The 24,592-nt window shown below is 42.7% G+C and overlaps 10 protein-coding genes across 10 annotated transcripts; 5 read left to right on the top strand and 5 right to left on the bottom strand.

The window, feature by feature from the left end:
- The first annotated feature begins 379 nt into the window (after positions 1-379).
- Positions 380-2,305, top strand: BCIN_04g04590 (hypothetical protein). The gene is made up of 3 exons (XM_001557537.2): positions 380-736; positions 802-1,112; positions 1,244-2,305. Exons 1-3 carry the CDS (start codon positions 617-619, stop codon positions 2,169-2,171), a joined length of 1,359 nt encoding a protein of 452 aa, XP_001557587.1. The 5' UTR covers positions 380-616; the 3' UTR covers positions 2,172-2,305.
- Positions 2,306-3,724: 1,419 nt separating this feature from the next.
- BCIN_04g04580 (hypothetical protein) lies at positions 3,725-5,631 on the bottom strand. The gene is made up of 2 exons (XM_024692603.1): positions 5,130-5,631; positions 3,725-5,000 (listed from the first exon to the last, which is right to left on the bottom strand). The coding sequence occupies exons 1-2, from the start codon at positions 5,467-5,469 to the stop codon at positions 3,844-3,846; spliced, it is 1,497 nt and encodes a 498-aa protein (XP_024548382.1). The 5' UTR covers positions 5,470-5,631; the 3' UTR covers positions 3,725-3,843.
- Positions 5,632-5,823: 192 nt separating this feature from the next.
- BCIN_04g04570 (hypothetical protein) lies at positions 5,824-6,960 on the bottom strand. The gene is made up of 2 exons (XM_024692602.1): positions 6,139-6,960; positions 5,824-6,080 (listed from the first exon to the last, which is right to left on the bottom strand). The coding sequence occupies exon 1, from the start codon at positions 6,619-6,621 to the stop codon at positions 6,145-6,147; it is 477 nt and encodes a 158-aa protein (XP_024548381.1). The 5' UTR covers positions 6,622-6,960; the 3' UTR covers positions 5,824-6,080; positions 6,139-6,144.
- Positions 6,961-9,057: 2,097 nt separating this feature from the next.
- On the top strand, positions 9,058-11,551 carry BCIN_04g04560 (hypothetical protein). The gene has a single exon (XM_024692601.1). The coding sequence runs from the start codon at positions 9,968-9,970 to the stop codon at positions 11,243-11,245; it is 1,278 nt and encodes a 425-aa protein (XP_024548380.1). The 5' UTR covers positions 9,058-9,967; the 3' UTR covers positions 11,246-11,551.
- Positions 11,552-11,729: 178 nt separating this feature from the next.
- Positions 11,730-14,255, top strand: BCIN_04g04550 (hypothetical protein). The gene is made up of 2 exons (XM_024692600.1): positions 11,730-11,987; positions 12,039-14,255. The coding sequence occupies exons 1-2, from the start codon at positions 11,810-11,812 to the stop codon at positions 13,196-13,198; spliced, it is 1,338 nt and encodes a 445-aa protein (XP_024548379.1). The 5' UTR covers positions 11,730-11,809; the 3' UTR covers positions 13,199-14,255.
- A 524-nt stretch (positions 14,256-14,779) lies between these two features.
- BCIN_04g04540 (hypothetical protein) lies at positions 14,780-15,892 on the bottom strand. The gene is made up of 2 exons (XM_024692599.1): positions 15,534-15,892; positions 14,780-15,478 (listed from the first exon to the last, which is right to left on the bottom strand). The coding sequence occupies exons 1-2, from the start codon at positions 15,601-15,603 to the stop codon at positions 14,985-14,987; spliced, it is 564 nt and encodes a 187-aa protein (XP_024548378.1). The 5' UTR covers positions 15,604-15,892; the 3' UTR covers positions 14,780-14,984.
- A 2,368-nt stretch (positions 15,893-18,260) lies between these two features.
- Positions 18,261-19,330, top strand: BCIN_04g04530 (hypothetical protein). Its single transcript, XM_001557530.2, has one exon. The coding sequence runs from the start codon at positions 18,521-18,523 to the stop codon at positions 19,256-19,258; it is 738 nt and encodes a 245-aa protein (XP_001557580.2). The 5' UTR covers positions 18,261-18,520; the 3' UTR covers positions 19,259-19,330.
- A 462-nt stretch (positions 19,331-19,792) lies between these two features.
- On the bottom strand, positions 19,793-21,766 carry BCIN_04g04520 (hypothetical protein). Its single transcript, XM_001557529.2, has 5 exons — positions 21,629-21,766; positions 20,544-21,544; positions 20,332-20,493; positions 20,196-20,282; positions 19,793-20,145 (listed from the first exon to the last, which is right to left on the bottom strand). The coding sequence occupies exons 1-5, from the start codon at positions 21,666-21,668 to the stop codon at positions 20,089-20,091; spliced, it is 1,347 nt and encodes a 448-aa protein (XP_001557579.1). The 5' UTR covers positions 21,669-21,766; the 3' UTR covers positions 19,793-20,088.
- A 163-nt stretch (positions 21,767-21,929) lies between these two features.
- BCIN_04g04510 (hypothetical protein) lies at positions 21,930-22,928 on the top strand. Its single transcript, XM_024692598.1, has 2 exons — positions 21,930-22,162; positions 22,224-22,928. The coding sequence occupies exons 1-2, from the start codon at positions 22,008-22,010 to the stop codon at positions 22,873-22,875; spliced, it is 807 nt and encodes a 268-aa protein (XP_024548377.1). The 5' UTR covers positions 21,930-22,007; the 3' UTR covers positions 22,876-22,928.
- A 15-nt stretch (positions 22,929-22,943) lies between these two features.
- Positions 22,944-24,337, bottom strand: BCIN_04g04500 (hypothetical protein). Its single transcript, XM_001557527.2, has 5 exons — positions 24,177-24,337; positions 23,990-24,112; positions 23,891-23,921; positions 23,271-23,773; positions 22,944-23,214 (listed from the first exon to the last, which is right to left on the bottom strand). The coding sequence occupies exons 1-5, from the start codon at positions 24,219-24,221 to the stop codon at positions 23,065-23,067; spliced, it is 852 nt and encodes a 283-aa protein (XP_001557577.1). The 5' UTR covers positions 24,222-24,337; the 3' UTR covers positions 22,944-23,064.
- Between the last annotated feature and the right edge of the window lie 255 nt (positions 24,338-24,592).

Raw genomic sequence — 24,592 nt, 5'->3', positions numbered from 1 at the left:
TAAGCTTCCAACCGTTAGTGAGCAAAGGCTTAGATGTGACCAAGAGTCCAATCATACATGCTATCCACCTACAGTAACCCCCTCCATATCTACCCTCCCAAACCAGATGCAACTCCCCCAGCTGTGTCGCCAATCGAACTCTAGCAAAAAAAGGGGGGGGGGAGGTGAGTAAGATTCCTGCAAAAAGACTAGAGGGAGTGATGTGAGAAACTAATAATAGTGTATGCATCCCCTTGTCCCTCAGCCTTTCGATCTACAGCCCCAGCCATTCTAGAACAGCAAATGGCAGCTATCAAGGAAATCCGATCAGCGAATGTAAATGTGTAACATCACAATCCAGCGCATCCGTGTGTGCGGACGGCGCTGCTTGGACAGCCGCGATGAAACGACTATGTTTGATAAATAAAAGGGTAGTGAGGTGACATAAAGTTAATTGCTAATTGTCATCTTATATTTCTCACTTTCGTTCTCCTTTTGTTATTTATTGCGTTTTCATACTTTCCTATTTCCTTTGCTCTCTCTCTCTCTCTCTCTCTCTCTCTCTCTCTCTCTTTCTCTGTTACTTGTTCATCGCATTTGAAAATTGTCAAGCCCCTCATATTACGATATATTCACAATGCGTTCGTCGTTTCTGCTTCTCGCAAGCACAATTGCATGTATGCGATCAGCATGTGAAGCTGCTTATGTACCAGGAGCAGCCTTCGATCGATTCTTTACTATCTGGCTCGAAAATCAAGTGCGTACTCCTCCTCTTCTCCCCCTTCCCCTTCAATAACCCTCACATTCCTAACCTCATTTTAGGACGATTCAAAAGTCGAAAGCAATGCCGACATTGCCAATCTTACCACGCAAGGCATTCTCCTCGAAAATTACTACGGACTCACTCATCCCTCTCAGCCAAACTATATCGCATCAGTCGGCGGCGACTATTTCGGTCTCAATCATGATGATTTTGTGCGTATTCCGCATAATGTGACGACGGTGGTGGATCTTTTTGAGGATGCGGGAATTACTTGGAAGGGGTATTTTGAGGGATTGCCAGGACCTGGATATATGGGTGCGGGAAGTACAGCACAGGATGGGAAGGGATGGGATTATGTCAGGAAACATAAGTGAGTTTTATACCCCGAATTGCTTCTTGAACGAATGGTCTGCCTCCACGGCAGTGGCCCTCGGAGAGCCAGCGGAGCGTCATTCTCTTTGCGAATATAGTTTGAGAATTAATGCTAATATGATTGAATAGTCCTTTTGTGAGTTACGATAGTATAAACTTGAACGGCACACGACTTCAAAACCTTCTCTCCCTAGACGACTTTTCCACGACTGTTCAACGCGATCCATCCTCTTTACCACAATATGCACACATATCCCCCGACATGTTGAATGATGGACATAATACATCTTTATCATATGGAGCCAATTGGACGCGATCATTCCTCACTCCTCTTCTTCAAAACGAAGCATTTATGAACAATACACTCATTCTCCTTACATATGACGAATCCGAAACCTATTCTAAACCAAATCGAATCTATTCTGTACTTTTAGGTGGTGCTGTTCCCGCAGATAAAAAAGGAACTGTTGATACAACCATTTATTCACATTACAGTATCCTTTCCACGGTACAAAATAATTGGGGTCTCCCTAATCTGGGTCGCTACGATGTTGGCGCGAATGTCTTTGATCTTTGCGCTTCGAAAACAAATTACTCGAATATAAATCTCAATATGACGATGCTCAATAACTCTCTATCGTATCCTGGATTCTTGAACAACGACCCAGCAAAATGGGCACCGATCCCCGTTCCAAATCTGCAATTGAAAGGCGCAGGCGGAAAAGGTGTAGATGATTACACACATGCCGAATGGGTGAGTGCTAAATCAGAAAATACTCCCTATGATGGAAGTGGAGAATTCTTCGATGGTGAGGAGCGGAACCCGATATATGCAAAGCAGGGAGCAAATGTGGTGGCTACAGCTACAGTCGCACAACCATATAGCGCGACCGCGACACCGACGAGTAGTACGAGTACTAGTACGACTAGTGCGAGTGGGTCGGCGAGCGCGACGAAGGGGAGTGGTGCGGAGAGGAGTGGAAGTTTGGGGATGGGATGTGGGAAGGAGGTTTTGGGATTGTGGGTTGCGTTGGTTTTTGCGATTGTCGTTTTATAGATTTGATGGATGGGGGTGGTGGGATAGAGGTATATTAGAGGCGTTTTTTGGTGTATTGTTTTAGGGATGAGTTATGATGAGTAGATACCAATGGGGGAATGGAATTTAAGGTTGATTTTGAGGTGATTTTTCGATTGTCGGAATTCGTGATGTGGTTTGTTTGGAAAAAAAATATTTGTCTCTTGTTTTATGGTTTTGTGATTTGTATTGCTAGCGCAGATACTATCACGATCTATCTATCTATCTATCTATTTATCATTCTGAGATAGGTAGATGAATTTCTTAATTATTATAAGGTCTAATTCGAACTCTGAAGTTATCGAGGTCTTTTTTTTTTTTCTTAAAAAAAAAGTCTCGTCTTTGAAAAAGAAGAGGGAGAGAGGGAGAGAGGGAGAGAGGGAGAGAGGGAGAGGGAGAGAGAGGGAGAGGGAGAGAGAGGGAGAGAAAAAGATATATATATATATATATACTAAGATAATAAGAGATAACTAAAGTAAGAATCTCTAGTTATTACTTCGATTTCTTCGTTTTTTTGATTTCTTCGTTTTTCGTTTTTCATTTTCTTCGTTTTTCGACTTCTTGGTCTTCGACTTCTTTAATTTTCGATTTCTTCGTCTTCTTTCATTTTCATATTCATCTTTCTTATTCTCCGTTTTTTCGTAGTATTCGCGGATTTTCGCTTTTCGTAGGACTTCGTTTGTCTCTTCTTTTTTCTTCTTCTCCTCCTTTCTCCTTCCTCCCCTTTCACCACTCCCTCCCGTATACCCATCGACATCTCATTTCTAGATTTTCCACGCACAATGACTTTTTTCGAAAAAATTATTTTCCGATAAATCATTTGTACGTATTTTTTCCAATTGATTGAACTTTTTTTTTTGTTCTAAATCACTATGCTCCCAAAGAAATGAATGCCTCACCGGGAGAGGGTGATGTTGTTTACTCTATTACTCACCGCAGAGAAATATCATCAATCTCATCACTTAGTGATACTTACCGGGCCTGATCTCGTTTGTTCTATTACTCGCGGGAAAGCAGTGTCTTTAATCTACAACTTACTGGGAGTTATATTATTTGTTCTGTGACTCACCGGAGGGTAATTTCTTTAGCCTCATCACTACTCGCCGGAGCGATCATCAATAACCTCATCTCTCACCGGGTGTATCATCATCCTTTTTGTTGTTCGCCGGATAGCAATTTCATTAACTTCATCACTCACCTGGAATGATGTTATTTCTCCTGTTACTCACCGGAGAGAAATTTCATTGATCTATTCACTCACCGGGAACAATGTTATTTCTGTTCTTACTCACCGGAGAGTAATATCCCCAATCCGTAATTCACCGGGAGCTCATCGTTTTCGATTTAATCTTCATTTATCGGAAAGTGTTTTTTTGTGTGAGAACTTGCTTTTTTTGGAGGGGGGGGTGTGAGGGATAATAGGAATTGGAACTATGAGAAGGGGTGGGAAATTTCTATAAAATCTGAATAATGAGCTTTTCATACTAGGTTGTCTTTTTGCAGGTAGTAATTAGTAGAGATTAGAACCGATGATATGTTGAGTGTATGATTCATTTCAATTTTTGGAGTATAGATATAAAGAGTATATAAGATATCTGCCTCGGAAGCTTTATAGATCAGCTCTTCTACTCTGCCCTACCCTTCGCTTCCCTTCCTACCCACTCACCAACCCCCTAGGTCTCAACCACCACCCTCCAATAACCCCCGCACACCCCGCCATGCAACACCCTGTATATATAATCATATCCTTATACCTCTCTACCCCGTAGCCCCCAAGCACGACCCTATCCCCTAATAACCCCCCACTGATCGGACCAACCAATACATTACCCACTCCCTGCAAACAAATAAAGATAGAATAAATACTTACCACACTGGCCGGATCACTACAAATTAGTTTTCCCATCGCCACTCTCATCGTACTAAACCCGTATCCAAAAAATCCATACACAATCCCATACGCAATTAGCAAACCCATCGATTTCGCAAAACCCCATAGTAGTAATGAGGAGATAGTTGCCATAATCAAACAACCCATCGAAAGAGCATTGACCGAGAAATTCTTATCCGATAGATATCCGCAAGCAAATTGACCCGCGACTTGCGCCACACTCATGACGGCCAATATCGCAGCTCCCTGCGTACCGCTCAACCCAATATTGGTCGCGAAAGAAGGCAGGTAAACCCCAGGGTAGAAAAATCCCATTCCGTAAATCAATGTTGCAGATCCATAAATGTAAAAGAGTTTTTCTTTCAGAAACCCCCAATTTGTGCGGGCCAATCTACTGCGTTCACTTGGTGGCAATCTCCCTTTTAGAAGCGGCAGTAAAGGAACCGTCAAAATCGTCATTCCAACTGAGATAATCCTCAGCGCAGTCTTGTATCCATATCTCTCCAGCAGAAATTGGATAATAAACGGCATTCCCGCACCACTCACTCCACTCGCTGCGCTGATGATTCCAAATGCCATTCCTTTCCTCGCAATCCACCATTCGTTTATCATACTTATGATAGGATAGGTGAGGATGAGGAATCCGAAACCGTACATCACGCCCTGGGTCCAAATTAATCCTTGTATGGTGTCACAGAAGGAACCGGCTACGAGACCGAGTATGCAGACCGGGAGGCCGAACCAGATTTGATGTGTTTGGTGTTTGGGAAATCGCTTGGTGAGGGAGGCGGAGAGGGGGGCGCCGAGGTAACAGAGACCTTGGGAGATGGTTCCGACGAGGGCGATTTGGGATTTGGAGGCGGCAAATTGGGGGAGCGTGAAGTAGTAGTCTTGGAAGACTCCGAAGGAGATGGGGAAACCTTGAGTGATGGATGTTGGTTATCTCTCGCTTGTGACTTGATAAAAGCGTGATGGGAGGACGAGCGAAAAGTGTAGCGAGAATTGGTGCAACATTCGGATTAGGGGAGACAAGGAAAAGAGAAACAAACCCCATAAAATCGCCTCGAATACAAACGCCGCAATCAGCAACTTCCATGCTGCTGGTCCCCCATCTACAGGTTTCAGTTGTTGATAAACTCTTTCCGGGTCCTCGGCCTGAAGTTCTGCTTCCGTGTCGCTTGTGCTCCCAATTCCCTCTCCCACTATTCTAGCATCTGCCTCTAAATCCGTTACAGTTGCTGATGTTGGGGTTTCAGCATTGGAATTCTTGAGAGTATATGAAGTGGTATGGTTCTGGTGGAGGTTATCGAACAATTGAAGTTCTACTGGTACATTTGATGGTGTCGCTGAGGAAGATCCATTAGGATGATGAGAAGTATGTGACAGCATCACGGTAACTAAAGTGATGTCCTACGGTGTCAAAATAGACTAATGAATTGAGAGATATTGAAATCTGTATTCTGAATTTTGGGGATTGTTCTTATCTATATATTTTCATGCATGGCCGACTGATAGTGAAGTGTGTAGGGTTCCGATGACGGCAGACTTGACTAGAATGGAATATTTTTCCATTTAGCCCATGAATAGCTTTATCTATGGGTTGTTTGTAAGGCCGACAATATGCGTAGTGGAGTTTGTGGGGATGATGATTAATTGACATTGACACGCCCTTCATGAGTAATAATCGGTTCGTTGGTCAATGCAGAATCTTTAGCGAAGGGGCTCTTGGAAATGTTTGAAATATGATCTAGAGTTGCATTATATTGAACTGTATATAACATCAAGTGTCTGTATGCAACACAAAACAATGTATCTAGCTGTTCTTTACACCTTGTATGGTTTGTGATAGATGATGGATCGGTCCAACATATATCGACAAATCATCCCATCATCTATCCCCCTCCCCTGCCCATGCCATCGTCTCCCATATCATCCACCCCCCTCCCTTACAAGTTCCTCCCAATAGTATAGGAATCCTTGAGCTGACTGTCTACATATGACTTTATCAATTGATTAGAATGGTAGATCAACAATATGGATTGATTGATTGATACTTACTTCCGTTTACTTGCGACCAATTCTCTTCACCTGTATCCTGGTCGCTCTATGCATAGCCATCCTCTCAACACCCCACTCAATATCTTCGGTCCCTCGCATTGTCCTCATCCATTCCAAAAGTCTCAAATATAAATAAACCATATGCTTGCCGAGGTAGGGTGCAAAGTTTTCTGGCGTTACTGGCAAAGTAGCACATGCGTAAATCAAATTCTGCTCTACATTTATATCTAAATCCAAGACGCTTGCTGGCATCCTGAGGGCCCGCTCAACCTCAAGGTCCGCCATTGAACACATATCCTTGATGCCTTGCTCGTATTTGAGCACATCAACTGGGAATGCAGGAGGACGGTCGAGTATAGCTTCTTCATAACTTGGCAAATGAATTTCTTCTTCGTATGATGGTGGGTTTGCAGATTGAACTACTTGGTGGATGACAGTTAGATGCTGCTCCATTGGGATGATATTTGGAGAAGCGATAGACATTTTGACAAGGTATGATATAAAATAATTTTTGGTGAGAAGAGGTTGTTGGTTATGGGTGATAGTAAAGTCTTGACGTAATTCAGAAGCTTTTGATGCCGATAGACCGAATGATAATTGGTATTTGGTTGAAGTAGTTGTATTGATTTCGAAAGACGTTTTAGGAAAGTGAGGCGAGTAACGATTGAATGAACCACTTGATAGATACGGTCCAAGGCTACGCTTTTGAGATTTCTTATTTCGTCTGATGATAGTGTGCTGTCGATATCAAAGATTTCGGTATATCGGTTGATGATAAATAGTAAGTCTGAAGTGTTGATTGAATGGTGGAGTTGTACTTTCAAAAAAAAAAAATTAATGAAACGATCGAAGGATTTATATGGGAAAGAGCATACCTAGAGAACGCCAAGCATTTGATCTAGAGTGACAAGTTTTAAGCTAAATGTATTTTTTTCCACACCAAGATTATCTAGTGGCTGATTATTACCACTAGATCTCTCTAGGAAGCAAGACTAGACAGCCTCTAAAGTCTTTTACCCCAATTTAAGCTTCTAGGATACTGTACATACGTCACAGGGACTCTGGAGCATTCGTAAACCCTAAACCATGATTGACTTATCAGTTTCGTAGCTATGTACCGAGATCGAAAATGTGTGAACGAAGTGAATGACTTCAATTCAATTACCACTGTAATATAGCTACTGTAGTAAAGCCCTAAGCGAATGCGAAAGAGACTGCCTCTTTTAGTAAGTCTATACAAGACTTACTACTTCCAATACGTAGCTAGCTCTTTAGACAGAATACAAATTATCATTACACTAATCTAAATTGTCATTTCTCTCCTTCTTTCGAAGATTTTCGCTTAACTCCTTCCGCTTTCATCTCCAATCGACATTGACTTTTGGAGCTTATTCACAATACACATCTGTCCTTCCAAATACACCAATCTCCACTTCGCTTTCCGTTTGTACGAGAAGAATAAGGATGACGTAGCACCTAGTATGGTAGGCACTAAATGTCAAGTTTTATTCTATACTAATAAGATTTAGGTATGTACAGAAGTAGTAGGCTTTGAATAGTGACTCCTAAAAGAACTAGTCTCTTTCGTATTCGCTGAGAATTGTAATACGGTGGCCATTGAATTGAAGCCATTCACTTCGTTCGCACACACACTTTTTATCTTCTCAATAACTGGGGAAAGAGGTCGTATCACTCTTCAAGACGGGGTATGTTGATAAAATGAGTTGGAAGATGGTTTTTATGGTATATACAACACTTTTGGATTCACATGACTTGATCATGATTCAAAACTTAGAACTTGCAGTTCGAAATGCTTACACATATCCCTTATATCGTGAAAAAAGATGAAAGTACCATAGGAAGCTAGTTGGTCTAGTAAATAAACTAGCTCGGCTGGTGATATTAGATGGTGTTCTAAGCCCTAAACCCTCGTAGCTTCAAGAGAAGAACAGAACCCACATTTATATGCACACAATGCCAAATCTAATCAGAATCTCCATCATTGCACTTGCAGGAGTTATTTCACCCCCTGTGAGAAATTTGGCTTCACTTCTTGAAGTTCAAAGATGATATCTTAATTGATATCAGTTCATGTTATCTTTAAACTAAAGAGAACACTCAGTATGTTGGATTGTCGAAACGTAGCAATTGATTAAACAGGTCGAGGATTAATGAAATGGGTGGGACAAAATTTACGAGTTTTTTGGGTTGAGGCAATGACTATTTACTGGCCAGCCATCCTTTGCACTGCCAGAAACTAATCATCCATGATTATTACACTCGCAGATGGACATTAAAATCCCAGACATGGTGTGTCACTCCTACTGAGCTCAGATGCCAAATCATCAGGGAGTCAAGGCATATTACTAATTTTCTCGAACCGAAATGATTCACTTGGATCATATATGGTGAATAATCTTGAAATCAAACTTTTATGATAGAGCCAGCTTGCTTCATATTAAAATAACTTAGGGCAATAATGGACGAGATTGAAGGCCACAACGTAGGAACTTACAGGTGGACAGGCGTTTTTGCAATTACAACCAGAATGCTGGCTTAAGCTTTGTCGGTACGAAAGCTCCAGGGAAAATGGGTATTGGATTATTCTGGTTGTTTTGCTGCTGACGCATCGATATTGATTCAAGGGCTATATATCGTCATTGTTTTTTGTTGTATTTTGAGCGAATTTCATGTGGAAGAATGGAATTCTAAGCCATCTGGGTATGTATAGAAGTGACAAGCTGTCACGTTTGAAGTGTATATGATGAGCGTGCATTAGATGAAGTTATTCAGAAGACTTTACGGGGAACTCCGTGCAGATGATCTGTTCCAACCCTGCAAGTGTGGAAGACTTCGCGGGGTCCATAAGTTTACATCAACATCTTCACTTGACTCAATATCAGGAACCAATTAATACATGTCAACTCTATTGATGGAATGATGATTTCGGTGTTCTCATTCCGCTGATTTTATAATTCTTCATGCTCAAGCTTCGTTTGCAACGCTATACTCGTAATGTGCTATTGGAAAACGGGATTGCATGTCCGAGAATCCAGGTTGTCTGTATGGATTTGCTATGCAATCGGGCTACCAGGAGCATCTAGATTCTGAGACCAATTTTTCATCTATCCCGCAATTTCTTGCTCAAAGCTTACAAGTGTCTATTTCTTGCCAACAGCATGGAATCATCATTTCCTGCGAAACTGTTACCAGTGAGAGTAATATGACTGAAGCCAATGCGTGGAAATTGAATTTGGATCGACCTTGCTAAGTTGGATGGAAGAAGAGCCAAGCTTGACGATTTCGAAATGGATTGAAATCTCCCAAGGAACAGATATTATGTTGAACCTACCGGAAAAGGTTAACGAACCCCGAGAATCCAATCTCTTAGAGTTCTTCAGATCGAGCTGACCCAGACTGATACTTGTAGTACCCTCCTTTGCTACCAGTAACTCCGGGCATATTAGTGTTTGGTTTCTTGGAGCGGGGTGGTCTTCATTTGAACTAGTTGGCGAAAGTTATGTGTACTGCCAATTTGGTTGGACTAAAGACCTTTTTGAAGATAGAAAGGGATATGGGGAGTGATTGCACTGTATACCTCCCTGTTCAATCAGATTGGCGACGAAACTGGTGATTTTCTGGCGAAGGCAAATCAAAAGTTTGTAAACTTTTTCACTCGAAAGATCATGACACAGTGATGGAGTCACTAGCTTCAACTGGCTTGGCAACCGTTCGCGCCTTAGCGGATGTGAGGTACGGCTGTTGAACATATATATATATTGAGCCACATCCCACCAGATTGGGGATCTTCACACAAAACCAGCACACAATGGACCCCCTCGAAACTGGATTTCTGGATCGTTATCAGCGGGACAAAAAGGTGGATTTGACTATCATAAACTCCATTACAAACCCACTTCATCCATTGAAACCTAGGCCTATTCAATCACAGATTCCTAAACTGCCTCGTACACCCAGGTCAACATTTCTTCGGACATTCATGATCACACCTAGACTACTCCCTATCGCATCACCAATTTTTCCTCAAACATGTCATTTAGCAAAACTACCCGAGGAGATATTTTGTATCATAAAAGGATTTTTACCCCCATCATCAGCTGTGTTACTAGCACTCACCTGCACAGAGTTTCTCGAAGCAATAGGAAGTGACCCTTTCAAGGCACTGGCGAGGGACCGTTTCGAAAAATATGTTCTTCTCTGGTCCATTGCAAAAGAACTCCCTCGGCAAAGTGTCTGCCATTCTTGCAATCGACTCCATAATAATGAGATCGCATTGAGAAGTTACCGAGATGGAAGAAACGGATGTAGAGAATCTCAAGAGAGGCACGAAGATCTGGAGTGCCGATTAGTAATTCGTCTGGACTGGGACTACAAGGAATTGCTAGATGGAAATTCCAGTCCAAGAATTTTTAATATGGCTATGAAGCATTCGCTCCACTATCCGGATTGTGAGGACTTTTTGAACGCACTTTCCGGAGAGTGTACAGCTGAGGGTAATTTGCTTGGTTGGGTTAAAGAATCCCAAACAGATTGTCGGATTTTCCGGGGATCCTTCGTCCATCGTACGCAGATGGCTTGGATTACAGCCACAGATAACCAAACACCATTTGGTTTAACTCTGGAACAATGTGCTCACACAAGGCTTTGCTACGTGGATAGGGTTATATATACAAAGTCCTATGGGCTTTCACGCGATGATGATGATGCAGAATCGCAGAGTGTTCTGTTCGATTGCGACTCCCCAGAGATTACTTTGGATCTCGTGAAGTGCCGTCGCTGCTCTACACAATGTCAGCTGACAATGAAACCCTTAGCTGCGAAAGGGTCAGGAATAGCAATTTACATTACTAGATGGGCTGATCTGGGATCCGGTACATTAGACGAAAAATGGCAGAGATACTTCCAACGGGGCAGATTCGAATTCAAATATCAGCAGCAACCAGATGGGCTATTTTTGTCTTCAGCATTCGAGAATGATGGTGGATTTCGAAGCAAGATAGAGGATCAACGCTATGCATCGCTGTTCCATTCTTCAGATCCCAAAGAACCAGTTATCGATAAACATTACCTAGTATCGTCGGGATGATTAGATATAGGGAATACGTTCGGTATTGATGCAGAGACAGGACGTTCAAACACCACGATCTCTCCCAAAGCCATAGTCGCGATTAGTCATCACAGTTTCTTTCAAATCCCGTGGTTATGCGATTAGTCATCACAGTCTCTTCCCAATCCCGTGGTTATGATTGGTCGTCAACATCAGCACCATCTATGTTGAATCCAGTACCGCGGGGTAGTTTGGACCCAATTGCAAACACAGATTCAGAACATTTGAATGTTCAGCTATTTCACTCGTAACGCGGAGATATATAGCTAATATATGGATTCTTCATACGTGAATTACAGATATTGTTACCTATTCAGGTATATTTCCATGTACTTTTATCAAATTTCAACATGTAAAACTCCTACTCGTTCTTGATATTGTGATGGTTTCCCTACTTCGTACCTATGCCCCGCCATTATATAAGCCCGTGCGTGCATTTTCGAACTTTGGACCTCGAATTTTTGATAAAAATTTCCCAAACCGCTATCAGATCATCTTCTTCATATTAAAACGTTACTACACCCCCCTTTTATAGTTAAGGATATGGAGGATGACCGTGCACAAGTTGATTTGGGGGTAGCTGTCGATGTGGAAAATACTCTCGAAGAGCCAGTGGCACAACGCCAACCAAAGAAACGTTTCGTGGGAAGAAAGCAAGCTGCAGAAGCTGCTGCACGCAATGGCAATAATGCAACTCCTGGAGACAGTGGCGCCATTCAAGGTCTATAACCTCTCTTTTTCAAATTTCCTTCGGTAGCTAATGTTATCATAGTTGCGACCCCTAGGAGAATTCGAACATTAAATCAAGTGCCTCCCGAAATATTGAATGACCCAGACATTAATGCTGCGATCGCTCTCCTTCCACCGAATTATTCCTTCGAAATACACAAAACCATACATAGAATAAGAATGAATGGATCAAAGAAAGTTGCCCTGCAGATGCCAGAAGGTCTGCTCTTATTCGCAACCACAATTTCGGATATTCTCTCTCAATTTTGTCCTGGAATCGAGACGCTTATAATGGGAGATGTTACATATGGAGCTTGTTGTATTGATGACTATACCGCTCGCGCTTTAGGCTGTGACCTGCTGGTACACTATGCGCATTCATGCTTGATCCCCGTGGATGTTACAAAGATCAAAACTCTCTATGTTTTCGTCGATATCAGCATAGATACGGCACATTTGCTTGCAACTCTGGAGAAGAATTTCGCTTCGGGAAAGACCATTGCCATGGTAGGAACCATTCAATTTAATGCCACATTACATGGTGTTCGAGCGCCGCTGGAGAAAGCGGGGTACAATGTTCTCATTCCGCAGATTTCTCCTCTTAGCAAAGGCGAAATCCTTGGATGCACATCTCCTCAACTATCAACCGATGGTGTCGATATTATTCTTTATCTTGGTGATGGACGTTTCCATCTTGAGAGCGCGATGATCCACAACCCTACGATACCAGCTTACCGATACGATCCCTATTCTCGAAAACTCACTCGTGAAAGTTATGATCACAAAGAAATGCATACCCTGAGAAGAGATGCGATTGAAACTGCGAAACCTGCAAAGAAGTGGGGACTTATCTTAGGATCTCTTGGTCGTCAGGGAAATCCACATACCATGACAATGATTGAGAGAAAATTGGAAGAGCGAGGAATTCCATATATCAACTTACTTTTGAGCGAAATTTTCCCTGGAAAACTGGCTATGATGAGCGATGTCGAGTGTTGGGTGCAAGTAGCATGTCCAAGACTCAGTATTGATTGGGGATATGCTTTTCCCAGACCTCTGCTAACACCATACGAGGCATTGATCGTACTGGGCCAGAAAGAAGATTGGGCAAAGAGCAACAATAATATCTATCCTATGGATTACTATGGAAAGGAAGGTCTTGGCAGAACCAAGCCTATCTCAAGTATTCCAGTTGCTGGTTGAAAATCCATTTTTGCTACATACTCAGGCCCTTTCCCTCCCTCCTACTGCACGATATTATACAGTTGGTCAAATGGGCCCCAATACTATGATAGCTCAGTATATTATCTACGATATACCTATCAAAGCGCCAGCTCCCCGTCACTGGGACTTCTCATTTACATAAACGAAATTATATTAACTTTGATTCGGACTGTACCGCGACATAGTTCTCATTCGTGGTCCATAGTTGTAGAAGATCATCGGGACTGGTACCATTACAAGCATCATAAGCCTCAAAAGACTACTTGCTCAGCTTACTTCGAATCTGGTGTACATTTCTGGAGCAAACATTGGACGTCAAAAGGTGAAGCGACTCCACACAACTGTGTTGGTCAGAATTGAACGGTTTGCGGTAGACAGGTACACATCTATGATGTAGTTTAAACCTTGAATGAAAATTATAGAAAGTCCCATGCCTGTAGCATGCCTGTAGGGACAACAGCTTTGGCCTGTACAGGCCATGGAATGGATGGATTAGAGGTCTATACGAACCAAAAGATCTCAATGGGTACACAGATGCCGCCCGCCAACATCATGGACTTTCGATTTTCTGGGATAACTTCGCCACCATTTTTTTCGGGTTTATCTTGCAAAACATGGTGGTTGTTTTATGAAGACGATTGCAAAGCCTGTAAGCATGACAACACCTAGAGCAAGGAATAGCAAAGCAGCAATAGTTGGCCTCTAGTGGCACTGGCCAATAGAAGAAATTGAATGTGCCTCGAACATGAGGAAGATGGTTCCATGAATGAGTGATTTTTGTGAGGTGATAAACATCAAGATTGATTCTTCCATAAACAAACCTATTTTGTCGACATCAAGATATTATGTAAGTGATGCATCGTCAAACTTCCTACATGGCCGAAGAAGATATGCTTGGATCACTTAGTTGTTTCTTCCTCGTCAAATTTGCTTCTCAAAGCCCAGTTGTTTTTATTGGGGATATGTTTGGACGTAGATGTATGGAAATACGAGATAGTATCCAGCTAGCAAAGAAAATAAAAGGCATTATACTACATGATATAACTCTTAAGAATTATCAACCTGAAACCTTCCATGTCATAAACCTCGACGTCGTAGAAAACGCGGCTACAAGTACGAAACTAATGTAAAATTTGAATACAAAATTTCAATCTTTTCAAATAGTTGTTCTTCATCTCTGCTGGTTTCTCCCATGTTTGATAAAGTATTTGTGATCTTTACAAGTAATAGTCATTCTTCGCGACGCGGCGGCGAATGTTCGTGGTTTTTGTAAGGAATCTTCGGCGTCGGTTGCCGTGCAAACAATGATGGGTTAGGGTAGGACGCGCTTTTGTTTAGATATGGGGGAATAGGTGGGATGATATTAGTATTAGAAAATTGTATGTTGAGGACTTGATAAATTCTCAGGGTTTGAACGGGATAGTCAGAGAGCAGATGATGCCAGGGATGGTATGAGAAGGGATTTTAAGAGTGAATTCCGGGTCAGAGGTTTGGTTGAACCGGTGATAAATCATAGATAGAGATTGCTTCACAGATGAATTTCACAGATAGATTTGAAAATGCACTTATATTTAAAGGACCAAAAAGTAGGAGTTGAACTGCTTGATTTGTCAAGTGTTCGGTATGTAAACATATGATCTGTGATGCTAGGCATCGCTTTCAACCGGGGTTTTCGAATTGAGAAACATCCTGTCTGAAATAGTGATCATCAAGTCAAAGGGCATTGCCCGACATCAACGTATCTCAACGACTTTCGTTTTCACAATCAGAGTGAATAATCTATGTCCCTTTCGATATCATTCTCTGGCTCGGAAGTGCAATCAGGTGGCGGGGTAGGCGATGTCTCGAAAACGCAGAAGATCTCATCTCGGTATTTTCTTTGAGCCAGAAATATCCAGAGACCCTTCAATTCATCTGGACTATCGGTGGAGAATTCTTTCTTGGATAGGAGCATCAATTCTAATGAGATATTGTTCCAGCATCTAGATGCCGTTTGGTAGGCGTATTTATCGGGGGTTTCTCCTGCCCAGTGGATGAAGATGGATATATCTCCTACGCGCGAAGAGTTCTCAGACAAAGCTTGAGTATTGATGGCCTGAATGAGCGTAGCCGAAATCGAGGAGAAGTCTTGCGGTGGGACGATTCGGAGATTCGTCTTGCAAAGAAAAGGAGGTGAGCCATCTGAGATATTCATAGCTCGAATTTGGATACCAGGAGTTACTGAGGGTCTGGCGCTTGATGAGGATGAATTAGACATTTCTGGAAAGGAATTTATTAGTTCTGTAAAGTATGATTCAACAGAGCTATAACTCACTGTTGTGGAATCTGAAGAGATGATCAATGTCGCTTAAAAGGAGTTGTATTGCTTTCGATGAGAGGTCCATAACCAGGAAATAGAAAATTGAAGTATTAAATAACGCTGGGAAAGTGTTCAAGACGCTAAGCTTGATGTTTGTACAGCCACAAATATTCACTAATACAGCCAGATTGTGTTTACTTGAAGTCAAACAAAGCGTACCTAATCTTACTGCTGAATATTCTAAACCAGATAAAAATTGCCAATAAATGTGTCAAGAGGGGTTTGAATCGAGGGATACTTTTGTTAAGCGAAACATTTTTGAGTCAAACATAATGAATGGTGCCTGGACAGCAAAAAGATTTTGCTGCCTCCTCAATGGCTTTAAAATGATGTATACGCTACCACTCTTGGAGAATCTTGAAATTAGACTGTTCAATGGGATTCATGCTGGTCATTGTTGTGTTTTTTGTGATGATTGGCCTATTAAGAGAGCAATGTATCACGTCGCGATAATCCCTTCCAGCTAGCAATTCAAGGAGCAAATCAAAATTTACCCTGTACCGTGGGCCTTTCTCACTTTTGTACAAATTCATTGTTTTTACCCAAATACCATTCCACCTCTTGCATTTTGACCACCCGTCGCATTCTGGTGGAACATCCCCATCCCAAACAACAAAAACATCGATGATCTTGGGATTCTCTTCTGAAAGAGATAATAACTGAAGGTCGATAATTTGCTGGAGATTGCGCAGCATCTTCCACCAGTCTTGAGAAGAGTCTATATCTAGAAGACTATCGCAAATGATTGGGGATCCGCGACCTCTTCCAATATTGGGGCCCCCGTTCTCGACCAAAGCATCGACCCAGACTTGTACTTTTAATCCACGATCAACGAATTGTGAAGGCTGAAGAGTAGATCAAGGAGGCTCAGATAAAGGAGATTCGGTTGAATTGGACTTGGGTAAAGGAGACTCGAATGAAGGAGACTCGGGTGAAGGAGACTCAGGTGGAAAATATTCGGGTAAAATAATATTGAGTAAAGACTCGGATGAAACAAACTTGGGTGAACGAGACTCGAATGAAAGAGATTCGGGTGAAGAATACTCGAGCGGAGAAGGCATATTTATGATTTTCGAGGGGCCAAGCTAACAAACGAAAATGAATCGATATACAAAAACAAATATTGAAATAAAATTGTAAACTTCTTGATTGTCAAACAAAAAAACACCATGTTCGATTGAGCCTTAAAGTAGGGGTTCTCAAAATTTCATAGTTTTTCAAACACTGGATCGAAGCTTCCAATTCTGGATGGTAGCTTGCACTATTGAGAGCACTGGCTCCAGAAAGGTACTTCTATAGCCATCTAAGAAGGAATTAAGTGCCATATGACTCCCTCGTTATGAGCCCTGAGATTTTTGATTTTGCATGTTAATATTATGGGCCTTTGTGCAGGTGAATGTCCCTGATTGTAAATTTTCATTCTTCGAATGATTAAGATTTCAAAATAGTACCATGCACTCAGATGTAGTCGACTTTCTCGACCTCTTTTCCTTGGTTTGGGCGCATTCTCTATGTCCCGAACAGAATAGTAGCCTCGAAGGCTGACATACACGATCTTTTGTAGTGGAATAAGAGTCATGCTTCAAATGAGCTGACGAGCGACACCTTGGGTATACAGATCACTAGCTATGATAGCAGAAATTCTGTTACTAAGTAAGCCAACAGGCTTTGTTTGTAGTCCTTTTTACGAATCGAATATTATAGCATTGTCAGTCTATCCCAGGGTGTTTTCCAGATTGAATGGGCCAGCTTAAATTTGATGTTGTCCATCACTCACATGATGATGTCTAGCAATGTAATACACAGACCTGGACTCTCCGTGCCAATACTAATAAGTAATAAATCATCAACGGACCAATCATGCTTTACTGGCCAAGCGAGCTGAGATTGTGATTGAAATTCTGCATGAGCCCCTTGAGTAGACTGGCTGATCCCATGATATTGGCGTCGAAAATATTATTTGCTTGATCATTAGCATAATTTCACCACAGACAGCTACAGATTCGTACACTCTTGCACATACTGAAAAAACGTAACCCGCATGACATTGACGACCTATGTCTTCATGGTCATAGCTATAAGTTCTTGATCTCTGGGGCGACTCAGCTGAGCGCTTTCAACAAAGTTCAAGAATAGCTCGAAGAACGATATCCGTGGGTCCAAATGAAGCACATTCAAGATAGCCATGTTGCCACAGGTTGATTGTTGTGGTTCAAGCTCTCCTATGACTTCCAGGATTGTCCGAGAGTCTTCCAGGAGTCGTGATGTTTGTGCAATCGAAACGCTATAAAGCAGTATCAAAAGACGGTTTGTAAGGAACATGTGCTTTAATTCAAGCTCGACTGAGAGAGAGCTTGACTTCAAAATGATAGCCGGCGCGTAGAAGTCTGGCCACTATCGGTCCAGTTGAGTCAACAATCTCATAGCAAAATTTTGCCTCGAAGAATATGGTTGAATCTCAATATCATTCAGATGTTGTGAATATCAGACATGAAACTCAATATCATTTTGCAAATGATTTATTACTCCAGTAGAACATTGTAGGTGAGGGTACACAAGTAAGCTTTGTCATCCATTTCATCATTGGCCGCAGCATAAAACGTGACCAGGCGACAATCTCGTTTCCCTTGAGCAACGTCGCGTCCACCCCGCTTCGTTCACATTGTACTACCACCTCTTATTGATACCTTCAGAAAATGATCCATATGACTACAAGAAAGCTATAGTAACTACTCTCAACTTTCTACGATCTTATTTATAATTCTTCTCATACTATATTGAATGATATGAAGAATTACAATAATCTGGATTGAAGTGCCGGTACCTACATCTTCAACTACCAAGTCGAGACCAGCGAGAAGTTCATTCCTATCAAAACGAATACCTTAACTTTACCCTCAAGCAATTCAATCATCTACCAAACATGCCTTCATGACGCTGCAATGAACCCCCAAAGTGTCCCCTCCTCGCCCTACCTCGCGAAATTCGAGACGAAATTCATCGATATGTTCAAGTGGGACAGCGAATCAAACCAGATTTTCTACAGTGAAAATACGTTCTCGTTTGCCGGCACTTGGAGTTTGTATTGCTACTTGTATATGATTGGCGAAGAAAAGCGGATGTGTATTGGCCATATATATTTCCGCTTTAGTGGACTTCAAAGAGTCGATGCATTCAAGTTACTCGGCGAGTGTAAATCTTTGAGGACTCTCAAGATAGGATTTGAACAGGATACGATGTCTGGCAGCAAAAAACCAAAGTTGGATCTAATGACGGCCAGAGGGATTTCTACATTGAGAAAAATAAGAGGGATGGAAGATGTGGTGGTAGATGTGGTGGAAATGCCTGTCCCACCCAGACCAGATTACATGTTCCCCTACACAAGATCGTCGGACGTGCCTTCAAGCGGTCCATATTTCAAGCCGGAAATGGTTCAAGAATTTACAAGGATGTTGACAGAGGAGATGAATTGGAAAGAGCAGACTCCAGAGCAGGATCAGATCCAGGACGTACAGTTGGAAGAGGAAGAGGCTATGCAGTCAGAACCAAAGTCCAAGAGTCGCAAGCCAGTCCAAGATTCCACAACTCGTAATTTACGCTCAAGTAAAATCCAAAAGTCGACATCTACATCCAAGAGAAAAGTGACGAAACAGGCGAAGATGGGTGGGAAGGGGAATTAAACTTATTACTTTGGCTTCTCAAGATTGGTTAGCCGTGGGTGGTTGGACGTGGAAATCACAAAGAGTTAGCCATTGGTGATCGTATTAGCCTGCGACATACGCTTGTCGTTGCCCTTTCCCCTACGTTTATCTACCTCCCGGTATCACTTCCGCGAAGCTCTTCATCGACCATCATTCATTCTCCCCCAAATCTTCTTCTTAATTCATCACTGTAGGAATAAGATGGACACCAAACTCATCTATCCCACCATGCTACGATTTCACGAACCCAACAACACACGATCTCTCTAACCGAAGACCTTCTCCTCCCTCCTTCATCATTCCATGATAAATCGATGAGCAAGCAACTGTGTCGTACACTAATCCCAACCAATCTCGACGACGAGGAATGACGTTGAACAACGTATAAGTGTTCGTCAGTGCTATCTAACATTGAGGTCTTCAGATACCCCAAAGAACATTTTAATGATAGGAATAGCCTTGAAATAAGAAGCTATAGATAAAATAATAATCACTCATAAATGCCGAACTACATGCTATTTCCCATGCCACTATTTCCTGAAGACTACACCTGTCACCAAACCCCATCTCATGCACATTATATCACAAATGTGATATTTTCCCCACCAATAGACAAATTCTATCCTAAAAGTATCATTTCGTTCACTACGTATCATTTTGATATTCTCAAAATTCAAAATTCCTATGTAAACAATTTGTAGCAAGAGATCCCCAACGCCACAAGAAGGATATATCTATGCCCGATCCATTTTCCCATCATCATGCACGCAATGCGAAAAGTGAAGTTATATTTCTAGTAAACTAATCGACTAATAATCATCACCGCGACTGATAACCTCTTTGCAGTTTGGTCTGAGGACAATTGTCTATTTCTTGTTAGCGAGTGTTTCTTTCAACAGGAGATGGGATAACTTACATGTTCAAATTGCGCGGTATATGAGCCCTTTTTATCTACAAGAGGTGGGTAATCTTGCACGATACCATGGGAGACTAACGCATTTAACTGCTTTTGTCAGTTGCTGTTCTAGAATTGTGAGTGATTGTAAACTTACTCCGAGTAGATATTTATCTTGGCCTAAACGATCCAAATATCTTCTGCAGAAAGGTAAGGTGCCAAAGTTCTTATTGATAACATTAAGAAGTTTGCCAGCCGATGCGATACGTAATGGAACGTTAGGAGCATCAGCAACCTTAGCGTAATGAGAACATTCGAGCTATGACTAATTAATATCTGTAACCAGTGAGTTCTCATACATGAACTTACATCATCTCGAACGTAACCATTTCCGGTACTTCCGAAAGTTTCGATAGCAAAAACCTCTCCTTCTTCCATCTTTGTCTGGTCATTGCTTTTAACAATTGGGACACTCTTTCCACCATGAATCTTCCATTGTAGAATATCATGACCATTCAAGTTCCTAATTGGCTTGACTTGATAAGTTTGGCCCTTGATCTCAACCTCATAACTCTCCATTGTCTCTTGAATGTGCTCGCCAATTTCTCCCAACCTAGCATCAATTCCGGCTTCCTTGATTCCAGTATTTGTAGCTTGCTTAACCGCCTCAAGAAGATTGTCATACATTGGATCAAATGCAATAGTGAAAGCACTATCCACAATTCTACCGTTGATATGAACTCCAAAATCGACCTTCATGACATTCTCGTAAGCCAAAACAGTCTTGTTTCCAGCGTTAGGACTGTAATGAGCAGCAATATGATCCAAATTGACACCAGTGGGGAAGGCGACACCACCCTTGATATTGTCTCCTTCCTCCAATCCAGGATGACCAGTCAAAGCTCTCACACTATCCTCGATTCCTTCCGCGATTTCCGTCAAGGTCTGCCCGGGCTTAATGTTGGCTTTGGCATATTGTCTAACCTGTCTATGAATCTCGGCACCCTGTCGATACTCCTGTAAGAAATCGTTGTTCATGCGATCCAAATAACGCTTCTCCTCGCTGGTGGTTCGATAGTTATTTTCGTCTCTATATTCGACTTCCTCTCCGACAGGGTATTCGCCGCTTGGAAACAGGTTCGACAAGAGAACTCGTGGAGGCGACGATTGGACTTTGGGATTCGCTCCAGCCTTCTTCTTGGGCTTCTTCTTCCTCTTCCTCTTCTTCTTTGCTCCTCCTTCCCCGGCGCCTTCGCCATTTACTGGCTCCTCATCATCGTCATCTGAATCTTCGGCTTCGGCTTCGGGTTGCGCATTTCCATTTGCCTTTGCTTCGGCAGCAGACTCCACTACAGCATTAGGGTCCTTCACTGTAGAAGTTTTTAGATCATGTTCTCCAGGAATAGAAAGTAAGAGCGCAATCCCCCCCCAAGGAGGGGTTGATTTTTACTTACCCTTCAAATTCTTCAACGCATCAGTAACCTGTGCTGCCATCTTGTATCACCTTACAACAAGGCCCTCGAGTCTTATTTCCAATGCTCCAAATGTATGTAATTGACCTTTGTATTAATAACAAAAGTCCAGTCGTTGGCAAAATAATAATTAATTGAAAGAGAAATCTAACAATTGCTTTCCCCGCCAAGGTGGTGATGGGTTAACATCGGGATAAGAGGTCTCGGTTATTAGTAGCGTTTGGGCAGACCCTTGTAAATCGCTGGAAATCTATGCCGTCACTGGCATTCCAGGCTTAATACAGCATGTGTAAAGTTCTCGTAGAAGTTCTCTCATTTCATCACTTATTTTCCCTATAATTCCCCAATTCAACGATGAGGAATGCCACTCTTCTTTCGCCCCTCTCCTTTCGTCGTCCCACGAATTCGACCACAGCAATTTTCTTTTCATAGTACTGCTATCTACAGAAACCCCGCTCAAAACCACTACGAGACCTTGCAAGTCGCTCCAGATGCTACACCGGCCGAAATCAAAAAGTACGATCGCCTCTCTTCTCAAGCCCAATTGACGCAAATATACTAACTCAGCTTCCTAAAGGTCTTTCTATGCTCTCAGTAAAGTCCATCATCCCGATCACAACCCCTCCGACCCCTCCGCATCAAAACGCTTCGTAAAAATCTCCGAAGCATGGGCTATCCTCGGTACTCCAGCCAAGCGACAAGCCTATGATCGAGAACACCACATACATTCTCATGCTCACGGCCATAGTCATGGAACGGGTCATCGCCCACCACAAGGTTCCTACTCCTCTAGCGGCCCAGCAGGTGGTAGGCCGGCTAGCGGGCTGAGTAGAAGACGAACCCAGTTTCGTGGGCCGCCGCCTAGTTTCTACAGAAGTGGAGGATGGGGAGAACACAGTGCGAAAAGACGCGCTGCGCAGGATAATGGTGCGCCGGGAGCGGAGGCTCCACCAAAGACAGAAATGGGTGGAGGGATGGGGACGGGCCAAATGCCATGGGGCCCAGAAGGAGATATCCCGCACTTTGATAAAAGGGCACACACGCAAACACACGATAACGTGGATAGAAGGAGGCGACGCCGGATGAGTGAACACTTCGTTCCAGCGGACCGAGAAAGGAGCACGTTCGCGAATTTCGTCATCCTCAGCGCAGTGATTTCCCTGAGTGTAGCTATACCATCGTATATTTATGATAGAGTGACGAGTGCAGGAAGGCCAAAAAAGATATAGTCACATGAACATTGAGACAAAAACAGACCATAGAATTATCTATTTTTGATGCACACATTTCGGCCAACTACAATAAAAACAGTCACTCCGTTGCAATGCTATACTGTGCGTGCCACAGAAAATGATATCAGAATTACACTTCTATTCTACTATCGTACGGCCAACTCCCGAATATCGAACAATCCTGCTCTATGACTCGAATGTGAAGCTTGTGCCGATCTTGTGGGTAGCTTGGTCGAGCTTTTGGGTATCGAAGGAGGCACCGAGACCAAGGGTGGCACCAGGTCGGAGAACAACGTTGTAGGCAACAGCGGCAACACCACGGTCGTTGATCTTGACCTATAATTTCCTTGCATCAGTAAAAGTTTTGGAATGTTTCTGCACAAATTGCTTACCTTGGCAAAGGAGAGTGGGTCAAGTCTGTACTTGCTAGCAACCTCGAGACCAACAGAGTTGGTGTTCTTGGAGTCCCAGGTAGCCTTGGCACCAGCCTCGACTTGAGTGTTGACCTTGTGGTAGTATGAAGCGGAGAAGACGCTCAAGTTGTCAGCAGCAGTGATGGCAGCACTGTAAGTGGGGGCAGTGTATCCAACAGCGGCGGAGTAGCTGGTGATAGCTGCCTTTTGGACATCATAACCAGCGGTGGCACCAGCCAAGAAACCATCTTGTCCGATAACAGCGTCAACGGTAGCAGTTGGGCCCTTGAGGAGATCGAAGAATGCGCGTCCGTGGAAGTTTGGTTGCTTGAAGTGGAGGTTGACCTTTGCGCCCTTCTTTTGGGTGGTAGGAGCGAAAGAACCGAGAATCTCAGCCTTGAGGCCCTTGGCAATGCTGTCGTTGATCTCAATCTTGGTGTCAAGAGCGTTGAGGGTGTTCCATGTTTGGGTAAGAGTCAAGCCTGTTCCGCCGGCATACTGGATTAGTAACTGTGCACAACCGGGCTGTCTGACGAGAAAGAAACCAAATGGACTATGAACGGGGAAATATTGCAGAATAAATTGTTTAAAATATATACCAGTTGGCTTGTCTGTGAACTTGGCCTCTAACTGCACACAGGAAACTGTCCATCAGCGTTTGTCAAAAAAAAATTAATGATTTCCCATTATATTCGTACCAGACCACTTGTGGCATTGTCGTGGGTGCTCTTTCCAGTCACTTTGAATGCGACATTGTTTGGAGTATTCGACTTAACCTCAAGAGCGGCGGCAGTGAGGTGGTAGAAATCTTTGTTGAGCAACTGATCAATATTGAGGTTAGCTTCGAATATTTTGTAAACATGCGCATCTTCAGAAATATCTTACATCGTTGGACGCCTTGGCGATATCGGTGAAAGCTGGGACAGACATGATTGAAGAATTAGAAGAACTGAATTGATTGAACTCGTGAGATGGAATTCGAGGAAGGTGTACAGATACGGAAGTAAATGAAGATGGAGTTGAAGAGGACGTGGTTTTTTGTTCCCTAAAGAATTTCGAATCGTGAGGAACCAAGCGGCAGAAGTCGGACAGGGAACGTGGGATTGCTATTGGTCCAAAGACTCATGTGCTTCCTTCCATATGCGACCCCCCTGCAAACGACATCCATTCATGGTTCCGTCTTATGCAGCAAACATCTTCCACCAAATGATGAAATCTCACTCATTCACCAACACAGAAAAACAGAAAGAATGTTAAAAGACCGATTGTTTTCACATATCGACGTGGTGTTCGATCCCTCC

This window comes from Botrytis cinerea, chromosome 4 (assembly GCF_000143535.2).
Source record: "Botrytis cinerea B05.10 chromosome 4, complete sequence".
Classification (NCBI taxonomy): domain Eukaryota; kingdom Fungi; phylum Ascomycota; class Leotiomycetes; order Helotiales; family Sclerotiniaceae; genus Botrytis; species Botrytis cinerea.
The sequence above is the reverse complement of the archived record's forward strand: the minus strand, read 5'-3'. Positions and strand labels throughout refer to the sequence as shown.